Raw genomic sequence first — 14,371 nt, forward strand, 5'->3', positions numbered from 1 at the left:
GGCCAGAAATGTCTGGTCCTCATGAGCAAGAGCTACCCATACTCTAGCGCTGAGAACTCTGTGAACTTCACATACACACCATAAAAAGCTGCAACTGAAAGGAAAAGGCTTCTTCACAAAGTGTTTTCCAGGCAATGAATGAGGAATGAAGCAGGCTGAAACCAACTAGTGTGGTTTACTCAGCAAGGTTTTGAATTTTGATGCCAACAACAGAGACAAATGGATGCCCAACAATACAGTATGTTTTTCATGCCTGCAGAAAGGATGATAAAGGCTGATTGCAATAAAACAAAAATTAAAAAGGAAAATACAACTGCGATGGGATCAGGTACCACAAGACAAGTAGGGCTGAAGCATCATCATGACTACACTTGTTTGTTGTTTTTTTTTTAAAATCACCAACGAGGGCTTACAGCAATTAAGTACAAAAGCTACCAGAAAATGAGTAGTAAAACCTAAAAGTTTATCTTTTATCTTTTCATATAGGGAAAATGTTTTTATTCTGCCTCACTGTTTTAACAAATTTACTTAATAACATAGCTGAAAAAAACGTGCTAACTTACTACATGGTATATTTAAAAAAAGAAACAGAAAAATGATTTTGCAAGGACCGAGAGTTACTTCGGTGTAATTTTTTCTGTCATAAGTAAATGCTTTATGCATTTTGCATATACTGTTTCCATGCCCTACAGATCAAATGCAAAATTACAGTTGATTTTTTTTTTAATATACAGACAGTCACGCAACACAGTTTCCAGACTCAAAAAGCAACTTGATTGCAGTAAAAGCAAACTTCATGCACCAGTTTTCTTTCTTTAAAAGTAACAGGACATTTATGGTTATTCATACAAATTGCAAATGAGATTGCTTGGTAAGGTTCCTTTCAAAATATTTAGGAAAGCAAAACTGCAAGCTACGAAGTTAGTTGCAATGTAATATAAACTGCTGGTGTCAAAGACCTGCTGCAGTTGCATGTGTGAGTGGGAGCAGTAAAATGGAGCAACTTATTATAAACACTTTTAACAGCGCTCTAGGGTAAAACTGTTATGGCCCTATTATGTTTTGGAACTACCGGAATATAATTTGAATACATAAAATCAACCCACACCTATCAATCAGCAGCCTAGATCAAACACCTCCTGAGTATTTGCGTCTTTGCTGAAATACATTTCTAGTTGCTGGAGGACAGGCGTTCGAGTTAAAAAAGCGACACAAGCGAGCACGTTACATGAATGAACCGTGAGCGATGGAAGGAAAGGAGCTCCAAGGGCTGCCTGGGGTGCTCTGTGCTTCCCAACGGGATGGCACGGGCTGCAGGTCTTACAGTCCTGCCACGTATCGGTCCCACAGATCCATCAGTGCTCAGGATTTTTATATCACAAGACAGGCAAAGAATGACACGACAAGAGGGAGGAACCGTTAACGAATACCTACCGTATGTACAAATCATTTTACTAGCTTCTCTGAAGAGAAGAATTCCATTTGGAGATGATCCATCAAAATTTAAACGGTGTGATCTAAAAAATAACAGCAAAAATATTCAGATGGTCATGGAAGCAGAAACTGCAATGGGTTCATTTCTAAAAAAAAAACCAAACATTTGCTGGTTACCAAGTACAATTATTTGATAAACCAATTCCAGCTTTCAGTCTAACCACGTGCACTCTAGTCATCTCCACATGTTGCCAAAGAAACAATCCTACAGCAAAAGACAAACCAAGTTCAAGCAGAGCAGGTAACCAGACAATACAGACACAGCTTTCAGTGACCAGTGACCACCCTGTGCCTGCATACAGGCCAGAACAACACTACAAAAGCTCCAGAATCCAAGCAGTTAGGCTGACTTTTACCCTGCTTCTCCATCCGTAGAGTTTTTAAAAATAAACTGCTCCCCCCTGGTTATTCTGCTACATAAAATCTGTTGCAATCAAGCCAGTTCTCCAAGTGTAAATTGTAACCTGTGCTTTTTATGACCATTCAGACCCGAAGCAGATCGCACCATGTTGTCTTCCCTGGGGCACTGGTGCTACCAAAGCCACCAAGAAGCACTTTGTTCCCAATCTGGAAACACAAGAGTCCTCATCAAAGTCCCTGGTGTATCTTTCCAATTTTTCTTTGTCATAAAGAAGCTTAACTCCTAGTTCAGGCCTAAAATTTAGCTTTGAATATAGGTCTTAAGCGTCTACGTAACTTCAGCAAAACTTACCCTTAGTGTTTATTTGGACTGAGTGCTGTAAACCAGAGTATCCCCTGACTGACTTATTTGCAGTAGGCAACTATTTGTGCTGCAAGTCCAATTTTTTTCCACGAGTCCCTATTTGCAGGGTCCTTGTGTAGATCTGGGTGTTCATTTATACGACGTGCCTTGTATAAAACACTTGTGTATTCCATATGCACAAAATGATAATGGATGGCTGGCAGAGGCAAAAACAACACCCGCAAACCAACACATCATCTCAATGTCAGAGTGGCATAATGCACAATCTGATACTCCATAACACATTTGAACCATGTCAAAGTATATTGTATAATGCATTCTAACTGTAAAAGCTGATGCAGTACACAGCTTGTGAAAAATACCATCCTGGACAATGTTTTCCAAAGGGAACAAGGCAGATTTTGTGAATACCAATAGGCAGAAGAATAACATGAATATGGAAAGTAGCTTGAAGAGCTGTTTTTTGCATAAGGTTTATTGTACCAGTTCCTCTTCTTTTTCTTTACCATTATTAGAGTTCTGTGCTTATGCTTTAATGACCTCCTCACTGAAATAAGTCGCAGCACTATTAGCATGTACTACTTGTGCACTGCACCATGAATAAAAATAGGTTAAACTTTTCCAGGAATTTAGTTTACAGCTGTCAAGATGACGGACACAATTAGCCTACACAAACCAAAGAGGGAGTCACAGCAAGCAAGTCAACACGAACAAGAAACGGGGAACCCTGCCCCAAGGTTTGTGTAGCCTTAATCAGGGATTAAGAGCACATCGGACATGCCAGCCAGCTCGGAAATGTAAGGCACTGATCTCCTGGCGCTAGATTTAACTAAATATTTTTTCCCCCAAATTTCAAATAGTTCAACTCTTTACTTGTAAGTTTGATTCGCAAGGCAAAATAAGAAGTATGTGTTCTCATCACTTCTCTGCTGAAAACTCTAATTACTTTGGTCATGAAGCTACCCAGTACAGAGACTTTAACTAAGCATTTTTCATTTAAAAATATTTTTTTCCTTTGGGCAGTACACTAAATATTTCCAAGTGCAATGATCATTTCCCCAAATAAATTGCCCCTTTACCTGTGGTAAAACAGGAATTTCATTCTACCTACTGCAATGTCAAGTGCCAAAACCACCACCCAGAATCATTCTGAGGTTTTTTTGGTTAGTCCACAGAGCAGATTTTACATGTGGGAGAAGACAGCTACATGTTGATTAGAAATACTGCTGTATTAGATACCATTCTTTCCTACTTTGGCTGGAAGAGTTGAGTTGCAAAAGAAGCTGTAAAGGGAGCTGTGGTCTTACAGGCACATGTGTGTGCTGCTTGGCTTAAGGCAAAAATTCAGCCTGCAGCAAATCTTGGCAGCAGACAATTTTCTCATATTTAATTATAGAGTCGGAATTTATCCCTGGTCAAAGCACACACTTTCACTAACACTGAATATAAAATCACAGTAGTCTCTCACACATGCTCTTGTAATTAATCCTTACCAGCTGATTTTGTAACATCTACCATTTTGGTAAAATCATACAATGACACTGAAAGCTGAGTTCCGCTTGCAGACCTTGTTCCACAATACTAAAGTAGCAGTCTTAAGTCAAAGTCAGACATCATGAGGATAAGCAAAGCATAGAAAGATGGAACAGAGAATGCGTACCACTGCAGTATTCATCACTTATCTAATTTTCACGGGCTTCTTACCTGTTTTGCACGAATTCTGCCATCAGCTTCAAGATGGGGGTTGTACACGCAGGCTCACGGTACCACAGTTCAATGGCTCTTTGCAGAACAGAGATGTACGCAGGGTATCTTCACCAAACTGAGTTAAAGAGCTCACTGATAAAACATCAACTTGCAAAACAACTTCCCCTCCAAACACCATTAGATGGGTGGGCCAGATATAAACCTTGGCAGCCCATTCTGGCAGAGGGACTGCCAGAACCTATGAATTTAAGCAAGGCTCTGCTTAGAAGACCAAACGCTTTGAAAATGTTAATAGTTAAGTGGGATATAGTTAATATACCAGAGCTGTAGTGAAGGAAAAGGAAAGTAGCATGTATACATGAAGCTAACCTATAATTACATACATAAAATGTGCTTGGATTTTAAATGAATGGCATACGTCGCAAATGGCAATTTAATTTTAAAACACCACACATTTATATATTAGCAAATCATGAGTCCCAAATTTCGGTGCCACCTCATATGTATCATATTTGCTATATAAACGGTTGAGAACCATTTGATTGTGCGAAGTTGCTCTCAGAGCGTTCAAGAAGACAATTCAGCCAAATTGCGGGGGAGAGAGCAGTTAGATTTCTAAGAACTCTTTCAGGAGAGCTGTTTGCTCACCAGCACCCCAGAGATATCTGTTCTTCTGAAGCAGGATTTAAAAGAATGCAATACAGAAAAAAACCCAAAACAACAAGTTTAGTAGACTCCGCAATTTAACTTAAAAAAATCCTATGAGTTACTGACTGTATCAAAATATTTCATAAAATGATTTGATACAAAGCTGACCCCTAATCTTCCCAACATGCTGAAAAGAAAGTTTATTTGGATAAGAATGCAGACTGGTAAATGGAAACGATATGGCACAGCCTAACTGGCAAAGAATTAAACTGTTTGGTTTTATATTGAACCAAGAGATTTTAACTATATGATTTACTATTAAAACATGAGCTACCTAGTCAATGGTTTTGTTTCATAATAAACTTATTTTTAATTTTTAACTTTGTTTCATGTCATATAATTCTGCTTTATTTTTATAAAAACAGTGACGATTCTTAGGAGAATGCTATTGCCTATTCAGACAAGAAAGGCAACTCTTGCCAATCTTACAAAGTAGAATACAAGCCAAGCAGTCACCACGGGCTTGTGAAAGAAAAGTCTGAAATGCATACAGGTTTACAGGCTTCTAGGAAATGCAGATGTCTCTGTTCGCTGTGCCTCCTCTGGTGAGGCTGAAGCAGCAGAGCCAGCGCCAGTGCGAGCGACAGGGCTGCAGACAGATGGACGGCGCCCTGGCCACGCAGCCCGTTGGAGGCGTCCAGCACCTCCTGTGCTTTTGCTGCCAGCTGCTCGAGGCACTGCAGCCATCAACTGATGAGGCTGATGGGTGAGATACACTTTTAGACCTTGCTTCTCACTCCTTTATGGGGTTCTTTATGTTTTAAATTGGACAAACTAGAGTTACACGTAACACGGAGGGTCACACAGTAATGAACTGGGATTTAAATTCATAGAATCATGGAATCATTTTGGTTGGAAAAGACCCTCAAGATCATAGAGTCCAACCATAACCCACCACTGGCACTAAACCACGTCCTCGAGAACCTCATCTCCGCGTCTTCCTTCTGGGAAGAAGTTGTTCCCAAGATCCAACCTCAACCTCCCTTGGTGCAACTTGAGGCCGTTTCCTCTCATCCTATCAAGGATTCAAATTCTGTTTGCATTAAATAACCTGAAAGGGCATAGATGATTCACCTCATACCTTTAAAATGCACTAATGCCAGCTCCATTTTTTCTGAGGTGGACTTCCAGACTCGCTCGCTCTCACCAGAAGATGGTCAATATTCTCAAAATGTAGCAGATGCCGTGGAAGGTACAGAAGTGAGCTGCACTACTCGCTCTCCTACGTTGTGCCTCCTCAGCATTCCTAGTAGTCCCTGGTGCACAAAACGGAGATGTGAAATGTTGCAAAGCCCCACTGAGGAATTTTGCAGGGTAGAAAGCCTTTTCCATTTTCGTGGTCAAGAGGGTAACTTGACAGTCAAACCCTACAACTAAAATGCAAGCCAGCAGTATCAAAGTCTGCCAACACATCTGATATGATGAGTTATCTTAATTCAAAAACTTAATCACTGAGTCCACGTTCATTGACAAAGAAAGACTGGAAACCGTAGTCTAATTTTATAAAAGCTAGGGTCAACAGAAAGGCTTTGGCAATTGTTTGTTTCTTTTGCAAATCTAACCAAGTGGAATAAATTGGTCTTAAACAGAGTATCATTTAAAAGTAGTTCTAACCACAAGCTTCAAGGAATCTGGCTAAGTCATGAACTTAGCCTGATCAGACAGTTCAAGCTCAAAGGAATTTAAACTGCAAAAAATGATACTGAGGTTTGAATCAATGCAACTGGCAATAACAGCAATTACAAACAGACTACTGATCGGGCAGCCTTGCTTCCTGAGGAAACGTGCTCTCCTCTTTGGCTCTTTCAATTTGTACCAAATTCCAAGTCATTAAAACATACAAGCTTAAAAATTTAGTTCTTCAAAAGCCGAATTGTTTTGAAAAAGCCATCTTACTGCCGCCCATGGTTTTATTTCGTTAAGAAACAGGACCCAAATTTGGATTAAAATGTAACATTGGTAGTTTGGTGGGAACACTGGTTTCCTATCCTAGCTATCCATACCTGAAGCAGCTCAAGATCAGACACCTGGACACCTCGGTCAACTGCAACGTTTAAATGGCCACTAGATAAAACATTTCAATGGCAGCTCACTTTTCTATAACCTTAGTGTCTATGGATCTACACACATAGGCATTTTATATAGGCAGACAATTTAATGCACTCACACATCTACATCATGTGCTATCTGCCTGACTGCAACTCTGAGTCAACCTAATAATTTAATTCTTGCTACCCATTTTCTTATTGCAGCCTTTTTCTTTTACAGACAACAGAAGTCATTAAATCCTGAGAATCAACTGGGAGGTACAAAGGAAAAATTGCCTATAGGTTACCACCTCACTGTAAGAAACAGTAAACTAAAGTACAAAAAAGTGGATATTACCCTGAACTCACAAGCGAATCTCCATGGACATATGTGAATCGAGATCAAGGACCTCAGACTACAGCCTGATATTAGTACGGAATAAAGCAGATCAAACATCCAAAGTCTTACCCAGGCAGTCTCGAATTAAAGAGCAGAATGAGATACATAAGGAAAATCCTCACTGTCAAGAAAAAATGGGTTTGATTCTACTCAAATTGGTATTCAGGTTTTTTCAGGCCACACCTGCATGTTCAGGACTGACCTACAAATTACAGAGACCACATGTTATGAATACAAAAGGCAAATAAACTTTGCAAAGCTGTGGTACTGGAATCGTCATTGACAGCTTGACATATCAATATTTCAGGAAGAATAAATGACTTTCATATCCAGGGTTTTGGTTTTTTTTGTTTTGTTTGTTTGTGTGATGTTTTTCTTCATCTTTCATTACTGGCTGCCTTGGGAAGAGGCTACACTTAACACCTAAAGCTGCTTAAAATATTTGGAAAAATTTTAATGAAGTCTTTTGAGAGATCACCTAATACAACTTTAAAACAAATTTTACTATAAGTATTTTCTCTTCATCCCTCGCCAGAGGAAAACTATAAATCTTGTCTCAGCTGAATGAACACCATTTATCATATTCATTTTCTTGTCAATACAATTATGAAAAGCCTTTGGCCTTTTTCCAAGGAGCCTGATTTGCTAGAGAAACTCAATTAGTATAAGCAAGCCTGCTACAAAACAGCCCTATTTGGCAATGTAGCGCAGCTTCAGCATACCTGACGATTCACCTCTAAACCACGATCCTAATAACTCAATCAGCATGGTAAAACACAAGATACAACGGTGTCCCCCGCGCCTGCTCCCCTCCCCAGACCAAAAGGACTTTAAAGAAATTATTTCTGCTCATTCTTGCCATCTACTGGACAAGAGTTAAATGCTAAACACTGTGATCAGAAAAAAAAAACCAAACCTAAACCAAAAACCAGAAGAATCTGCCAGGTGAGAGATTACTGAGTGTAATGTGTTTTGTTATGGACAGGGCTCATACCCCAAGTATTTCCTGCAATCACTTGTAAAGTTTATCGATACATTATTCTACCAACAATTTACAAGTGACTATTTCTCATAGTCTTCAATACAGAATAAGCATCACCTCATGGTATATGAAAAGCTTAGCCTTTTATTCCTTGCCTCTTTGTCTTGTTATTTATTGAATGAATGCAAGTAAATCAGATTTATTTTGGCTAATATTCTGTATTTGCCATTTTCAATATTGGAATACTAGGACTACAAACATAACAATAAAATCTGTTTGAAAACCAGCTATTCTTTGCTATTAAAACCATTCTCTGATTATATATTTGAAACTATAAAAGAAACACGTTAATCAAAGGATATTTAAACTTTATAGGACACAACTGGCATCTGACCAACCCTTCTCCTTTATCTGTCTTTATATAGAGCAAATCAGAGTTGCAATAATAGCAGCTTATGCGGCTCTAATGCTTTGGATCAATACCTGGATGAAGCTGGACTCAGGCAAATGAGGTGAAAGCCACTGAACGGGAGCGAGCACTTATCCTTCACACCCAAAGGGGTGGAAGAAACAAAATGTTTGAAGCTGTGCAAGGGAAAAGAAACTGAGAAGGCCTGAGCTTTGCATTCCACACACTGCTGCATCTCAATCTATTTTTATTGCTAACACAGAATAATGAAATCTAAAAGTTGGAGGCTGGTCTTATTTATCTGAAGTAAACTTAATTCAGAAACTGGAAGGAATAAATAAATTATATTAAAAAAATCAGGAAAGGGTCCTGAGGATTACATGTCCTGGATCCTTGCATATAAAAGCACCTCCGTGGATAACTCCACTTCTTTCAAAGGGAGAGGAGGTGAGTGTGTGCTGTCCCTCCTCCCGCACCTGGAGATGTGCAGTTGTGCACAGGAGAGGACTGCGATACTCATGCTGCACGAGGCAAAACAAATTAAAACCAACCTGAAATAGAAGCAGCGCTGATCTGCTTTTACACATCTTCCTGATTTTATTATTACGTTTTAGTGTAACGCAAGCACAAGCAGGACTAACGAAGTTAAATGTACCCAATGGTGCCCACTGGAAAATCTGCTGCTAATTCACAGCCTGGCTTCAGGAGTGTTTTTTTCTTTTCCGCCTTTCATCCTCCAAAACTGAAATTAAAGGATGCTTTCCACTGATTTTTAGAGGAATAAACACGACACTGCTTTATGTTTTGGGCTTACCTTCTGCAAGCTGAGCCAGAATCCCCGCAGGCTTGCAAAGGTCTTAAATAGGACTTATCTGAATGGTCATCAGGATCCCACTGTCCACCAGGCAAGGACCACGCTCCACTGTGCAGCGTTTCAGTCCTTAAAGGCTCATTTCTTAGTTGCAATTCCACACTGATGCATTCCTCTTTATTAACCAGGAAGATTAGTAGTGAACGGTAGGGTTTCATTATTTGCTTAAAATAAAATTATTTTTAAAAGCTTAATTTCTAGTAAAGCATGTAATTATACTCAAATGGTATTTTTTCTGTTCATAACATAAACAAATACGTCACTAACTTCCACAGTTTCATGAAATCTAAATTATAAAACAAATATTTTCATAATTACTCCACTATATATTTTAGCAGTTTGTTACTAATATGACTGTGTGCCTAAGAGAGAATTGCAGCTACTGTATTTATAAAAATACAAAATATTTCTCTATAGTATTAGAAAAATACCCAGGAGTATTCTTGTATTTGTTGGCATAAAAACGCACACAACATTTAAAGCAAATAGAGCTCCTTTGTCATTACTTATTGACGAAAACTACAATCTAGAGATTTTGATTTAGTTTTCAGATGTCCATTTTCTTCTGGATCGAGAAGATTGCAGGTGTTGCGATATTAATAGAGCTGACATAAATAGAAAGTAACTGACTAAATTAAAGACATGATTCATACCAGAGAGAGAAATCTCCCCAGACAGCACTTGTACAGTGTTTTTTAAGCACTTTTGATGTTAAACCAAATGTAGGTACATTGTGTTTGGAGTTTGAGATGTAGCGCTTTTTTTTTTTATGAAAACATTTGGGATTTAAGAAGGGAAGAGAACCACTTGGCTAGGTTTCCTAGATTAGCAGTGTGACACGGCAAAGCAAAAGTGACCTCTCGGTGGTCCTTCCCCGGTTAACCGCATGGTTGCCATTGTGCTGTAATTTTGGCCGATGGTGCACGAGCTCGTTGAGCTTTGTTTCCCGTTCCCCGCTGCGCCGCGCGGTGCCACTAATGCGAGGGGCCTGGTGTCCCCGCACAGAGCGGGCATTGTCCCCGCGGGAAGGAAGGATACAGCCAGCCGAACAGCAGGGAGTAGCTGCTCTTTGTGTTGAGCGCGCAGGCGATCCCGCGAAGGTCCCGCGCCAGCCCCACCAGCAGACGCTGTCAGTGGGAAAGAGGCACCGTAATTGATTTTCACGTTAGCGCCGAGCAGATGGAGTAATAATCAGCCAATAATGGCCGCGTATCTGATTTTGATTCATTAGTTTAAATGGCTCGCTCTGTTTCTTTTTTTTTTTTTTTTTTTTAATAAAAACCACAAAGATTATTTGAACAGACAAGATTGCCACAAGTTTTATAGCGCTAACACTAGCAAAATGCTTAGGAAATGCTTTTGATTATTCAATATGCTATCCTAATGAATAATGCAAATTAAAACACAATATAAGAATACCGTGTATTAAAGTTTAAAAGTGCTTCCTGTATTAATACATTTAAAGTAACAATAACAATAAAACGTTAATTTAAGCTTGTAATATTTTGAATGAAGTGTAAGACTAACTGATACTCATAATAAGCTACAATTAAGGTTGCACTGAGATTCTCATTGTACTGTTATTTTAACACTTTTTTTTTTAAAGTATTTTTTCGAGTTTGGTTTCTTCAAAAAGCAACTTTTTTTTCCCTTTTTTTTTTTCCCCAGAAAAACATGCAAATCTCTGTGTAACATCAGTTCTGAGATTAATTTCGTTTTTCCTTCTAATGCCTGAATGTGGTTTCAGAACCCTTCCAGCTCAAACGCAGCCAACATTTTGTACATAATTAGGATGTTTTCAGGATAATTAATAGATATCAATAAAACCCCAAAATCTAACAATATAAACAAACTTTCGGTTTACTTTGATTTAAACATTCTGTTTTGAAAATTAAGTAGTTTTAATAAATTTTATTTCTGTGTTGCAGGTGGAGTTTGCACGTTTTTTTTTTTACCATAATAGAAGACCACAGACCCTGGCAAAATCATCACAGAAGCATGGCAAAAAAAAAGGTAGAGAGTTCTCTCTTTAAAACCAGAGTTTTCAATGATGTCCCCCTTGGTGATAACGGTGTAATATTTACAGTGTTTGGAAATACAAAAGATTCACAGATTAATTTTAATTGATCACATAAAGAGCAAATTACGGTTGATGCCTAAACATAATCTTACAGGAGGGCTAATTTCTGCTTTTCACATCCAGACCCAATAGTCCCCCTGACTTGTATGGCATGCACAGATTTATCCAAGGATACACCGAGTTCTCTGCAAACCACTGGTGTGGTTGCTAGGACTATTCTAGTATTTGCATTTCCTTTCTGCCATGCATTGAAATGGCCTGAACTTGCAAGATGCTCAGAGGTCTCAACTCTCATTAACTTTAAAGGGACTCTGAAATCACTAGAGAGGAAGCATTCAATGCTGAGAAGATGCAATATAAACTTGCAGGTTTATATTCATCTGTATTTTTATACTTGGTTGTGTTGTTTTGTCCACACAGAAAATAAGTGCTCAGCAGACATGGTGGCCAAACCGTAAAGAATTGAAAGAACTCGTCAGCAACACTTTATACTTCTTTCTGAAGGGATACGGAGATGCAACCATATGTACAAGGAAGTGCAAATCTTCCAGATTTGATTTGGGTTCCTTTGGTCATTCCAGCCACAAAAAAGGGGCCGAGCGGGACTGCAGAGGCAGGGATGGGGCAGGGACCACAGGGACCCACGGCCCCACACGACGCAAACTTGCCTTTGTTTGCGGATGAGCTGGGACAGCACGACCTCCCATCTCACTGCGCTCTGCACAACGCGGCTTAGAAAATAACCCATATTCCTCTAACACGCTTATTCTGTTTTTATAAAAACCACTAGTTGTAGGAAAACACTCTTTTGAAAAGATATTTAAGGAACAGTTTGGTTGTGCGACTTTAAAAACTATTAATAAAAGCTTATGTGCGTATTCTTTAAACTATAGTCCCAGGTTTTGGGGAACCTACACAAACATCAAGCAATTTCAGACACTATTTGACCTGGAATTCTAAAGAAAGGAGAACAACTACTACACAAACTACATTTCTTGATGTTCTGTTCTTTAAATTCAGGTATTGTTGTTAAAAAGCCCAAGCCATTTACAACACTATTCTTAATAAATGACCTCAGTCTACAAGTCACCATAAGATTCTTGTTCTATAAGGTCCCAGCAAACTCGGTGGTTTAGATATCTCTTGGAACTCAACTTTATAAAATAACACTGCCTATAGTTGGCAATGGCCAAACAGCCTATTTATTAGCCCACAGAATCCTGAGATCAGTCCTGATCTGTTTAGGTCACTGGTAAAAATACCCTTCAACTCTAACAGGTGCAAAGATCACCCCAGATTTCCTGCTTGCTTAAGTCACATTTAGTAAGGAAAAAAACCCCCCAAATGCTAAAATCCCAAGACAGACTAATTTTAGCCCATTATGAGTTTTCAAATAGCCCTTATGGGCATAACATTTATTAATGACAAACAACACTATACACTTGGACATCTACTTTTTGTCTGTCACCCTGTGGGATTCGAAGGGCCTTGCAAACTTAACAGAGTAATTTGAAGAATACACAACCGAACACCAGCCCTTTCTGGGGCAAAGTGACAGTTAATAACAACACCAGCAACTGCAAAACGAGTCAGATGAGAGGTGAAGAACAATAAATACACGAAACATTGCAAGAGAAGCTTGTCAGTAGAGTGGGGCTTTATACATTGCTTTTCTTGCCAAAGAAACAATTTTGTTCAAATTTCTATTTTGAAATATTCTTCCCTGGATGTCAGGGACAGATTTACTTCAGATAAATTAAAACAAATCAATTTTTAAAAGAAATGCAGATTTTTTGTTTCAAAGTTCCAAAGAAGATTTTTCAACCGATTTTTCAAATGAAGGGAGCGGAAAATTTCAATATTGACAGAGCAAACCCTACGACTTGCCAACACGTGCCAAGTGTCTGACTAACGCAATTTAAACCAGACGAGACAACTCACGCCACCCACCCCCAAAACGGGGCTTGTAATGGAAAGTCTGACAGACCCTTAACTACAGTGGCACTACTGGGTGCAGCTATAATATTACCCTCATAATTCTACTATATAATAACAACAAAGGAAAAAAAAAGGTGAAGGGTCATTGCGCTTTGTCTTTAGAATTAAGATGGCTGTCTTCATCCTTACAGCATACTCTTAATTCTGGAGACACGTCTTAATAACCTCTAAATAGTTCCAACAAAAGAGCCGTGTCAGAGGAATGAGCAGGCCCCAAGGTGTTTCAACTGGAGTGTTTTCATCTGCCTTTATTGCTCTATCCCTCTCCAGAATTAAGGCAATAACCTGTGATAAATTATTCAGGAACTGCTACAGGGATCAAAGCAAAATCATTCTGTTAAAGTGCTGTTTGCAACATTTGGCACTTAGTGTGAAAACTTTTAATGTGTGCAAGCTGAAAATCAAGGATTTTAAATAATTTAACAGCATGGAGTTTCTACAAACCGGCTAAAGATAGCATGTTGCTATTTAACAGCTTTTTCCTCAGATCCCTTTTTTCATGCGTTTCTAGCAAATCAGATGATGTCACAACTATGAACAAAGTGCTACTGAGATTCCGGCTGCCCCGTTGATATATTACTTAACTGGATTGTCAAGAGAAACCTTGAAATTCTTAGGAGAAAATCAGCCGCAGTTTTAGTACCGGACATTTTTTCCTATTAACGAAAAAATGGGAAGCAGGAACAACCCAAAACCAACAGCAAAAAGGAGAGCAAAGCACATAATTACTTAAGCCATCCTCAATTTTATTTGATCTCCCTGGAAAAGAAAGCTAAACATATGTTTTGTATGCAGATTTAATGATTACAAATGTATCTTAAAAAGAAAGTGCTCCCTTGTTGTGACTGTTTTTCAATGGTGTATTTCAGAAATATTAAAAAACAAAGAAACCCCTAGCCAGTTAGAAAGTCCTAGTAAAACCCACAAATTAAATGAATTTGGCAGTCCTGGACCATTTTCATAGCGATATT

General features: G+C 38.8%; 1 protein-coding gene across 3 annotated transcripts in view; it reads right to left on the minus strand.

Moving 5' to 3' along the window:
• RANBP17 (RAN binding protein 17) overlaps positions 1-14,371 on the minus strand; it is a 149,503-nt gene that overhangs the window by 36,561 nt on the left and 98,571 nt on the right. For all 3 annotated transcript variants that reach the window (XR_011741396.1, XM_071814818.1, XM_065849006.2), the window contains 3 exons: positions 10,361-10,449; positions 3,923-4,030; positions 1,435-1,517 (listed from right to left, as the gene is read on the minus strand). Coding sequence is in view for 2 of the 3 variants with exons in the window: in XM_071814818.1 (XP_071670919.1) it covers positions 1,435-1,517; positions 3,923-4,030; positions 10,361-10,449 (280 nt within the window). In the remaining variant the exon portion in view is untranslated. The remainder of the gene's footprint in view (positions 1-1,434; positions 1,518-3,922; positions 4,031-10,360; positions 10,450-14,371) is intronic.

This window comes from Patagioenas fasciata, chromosome 14, assembly GCF_037038585.1.
Source record: "Patagioenas fasciata isolate bPatFas1 chromosome 14, bPatFas1.hap1, whole genome shotgun sequence".
NCBI classification, from domain to species: domain Eukaryota; kingdom Metazoa; phylum Chordata; class Aves; order Columbiformes; family Columbidae; genus Patagioenas; species Patagioenas fasciata.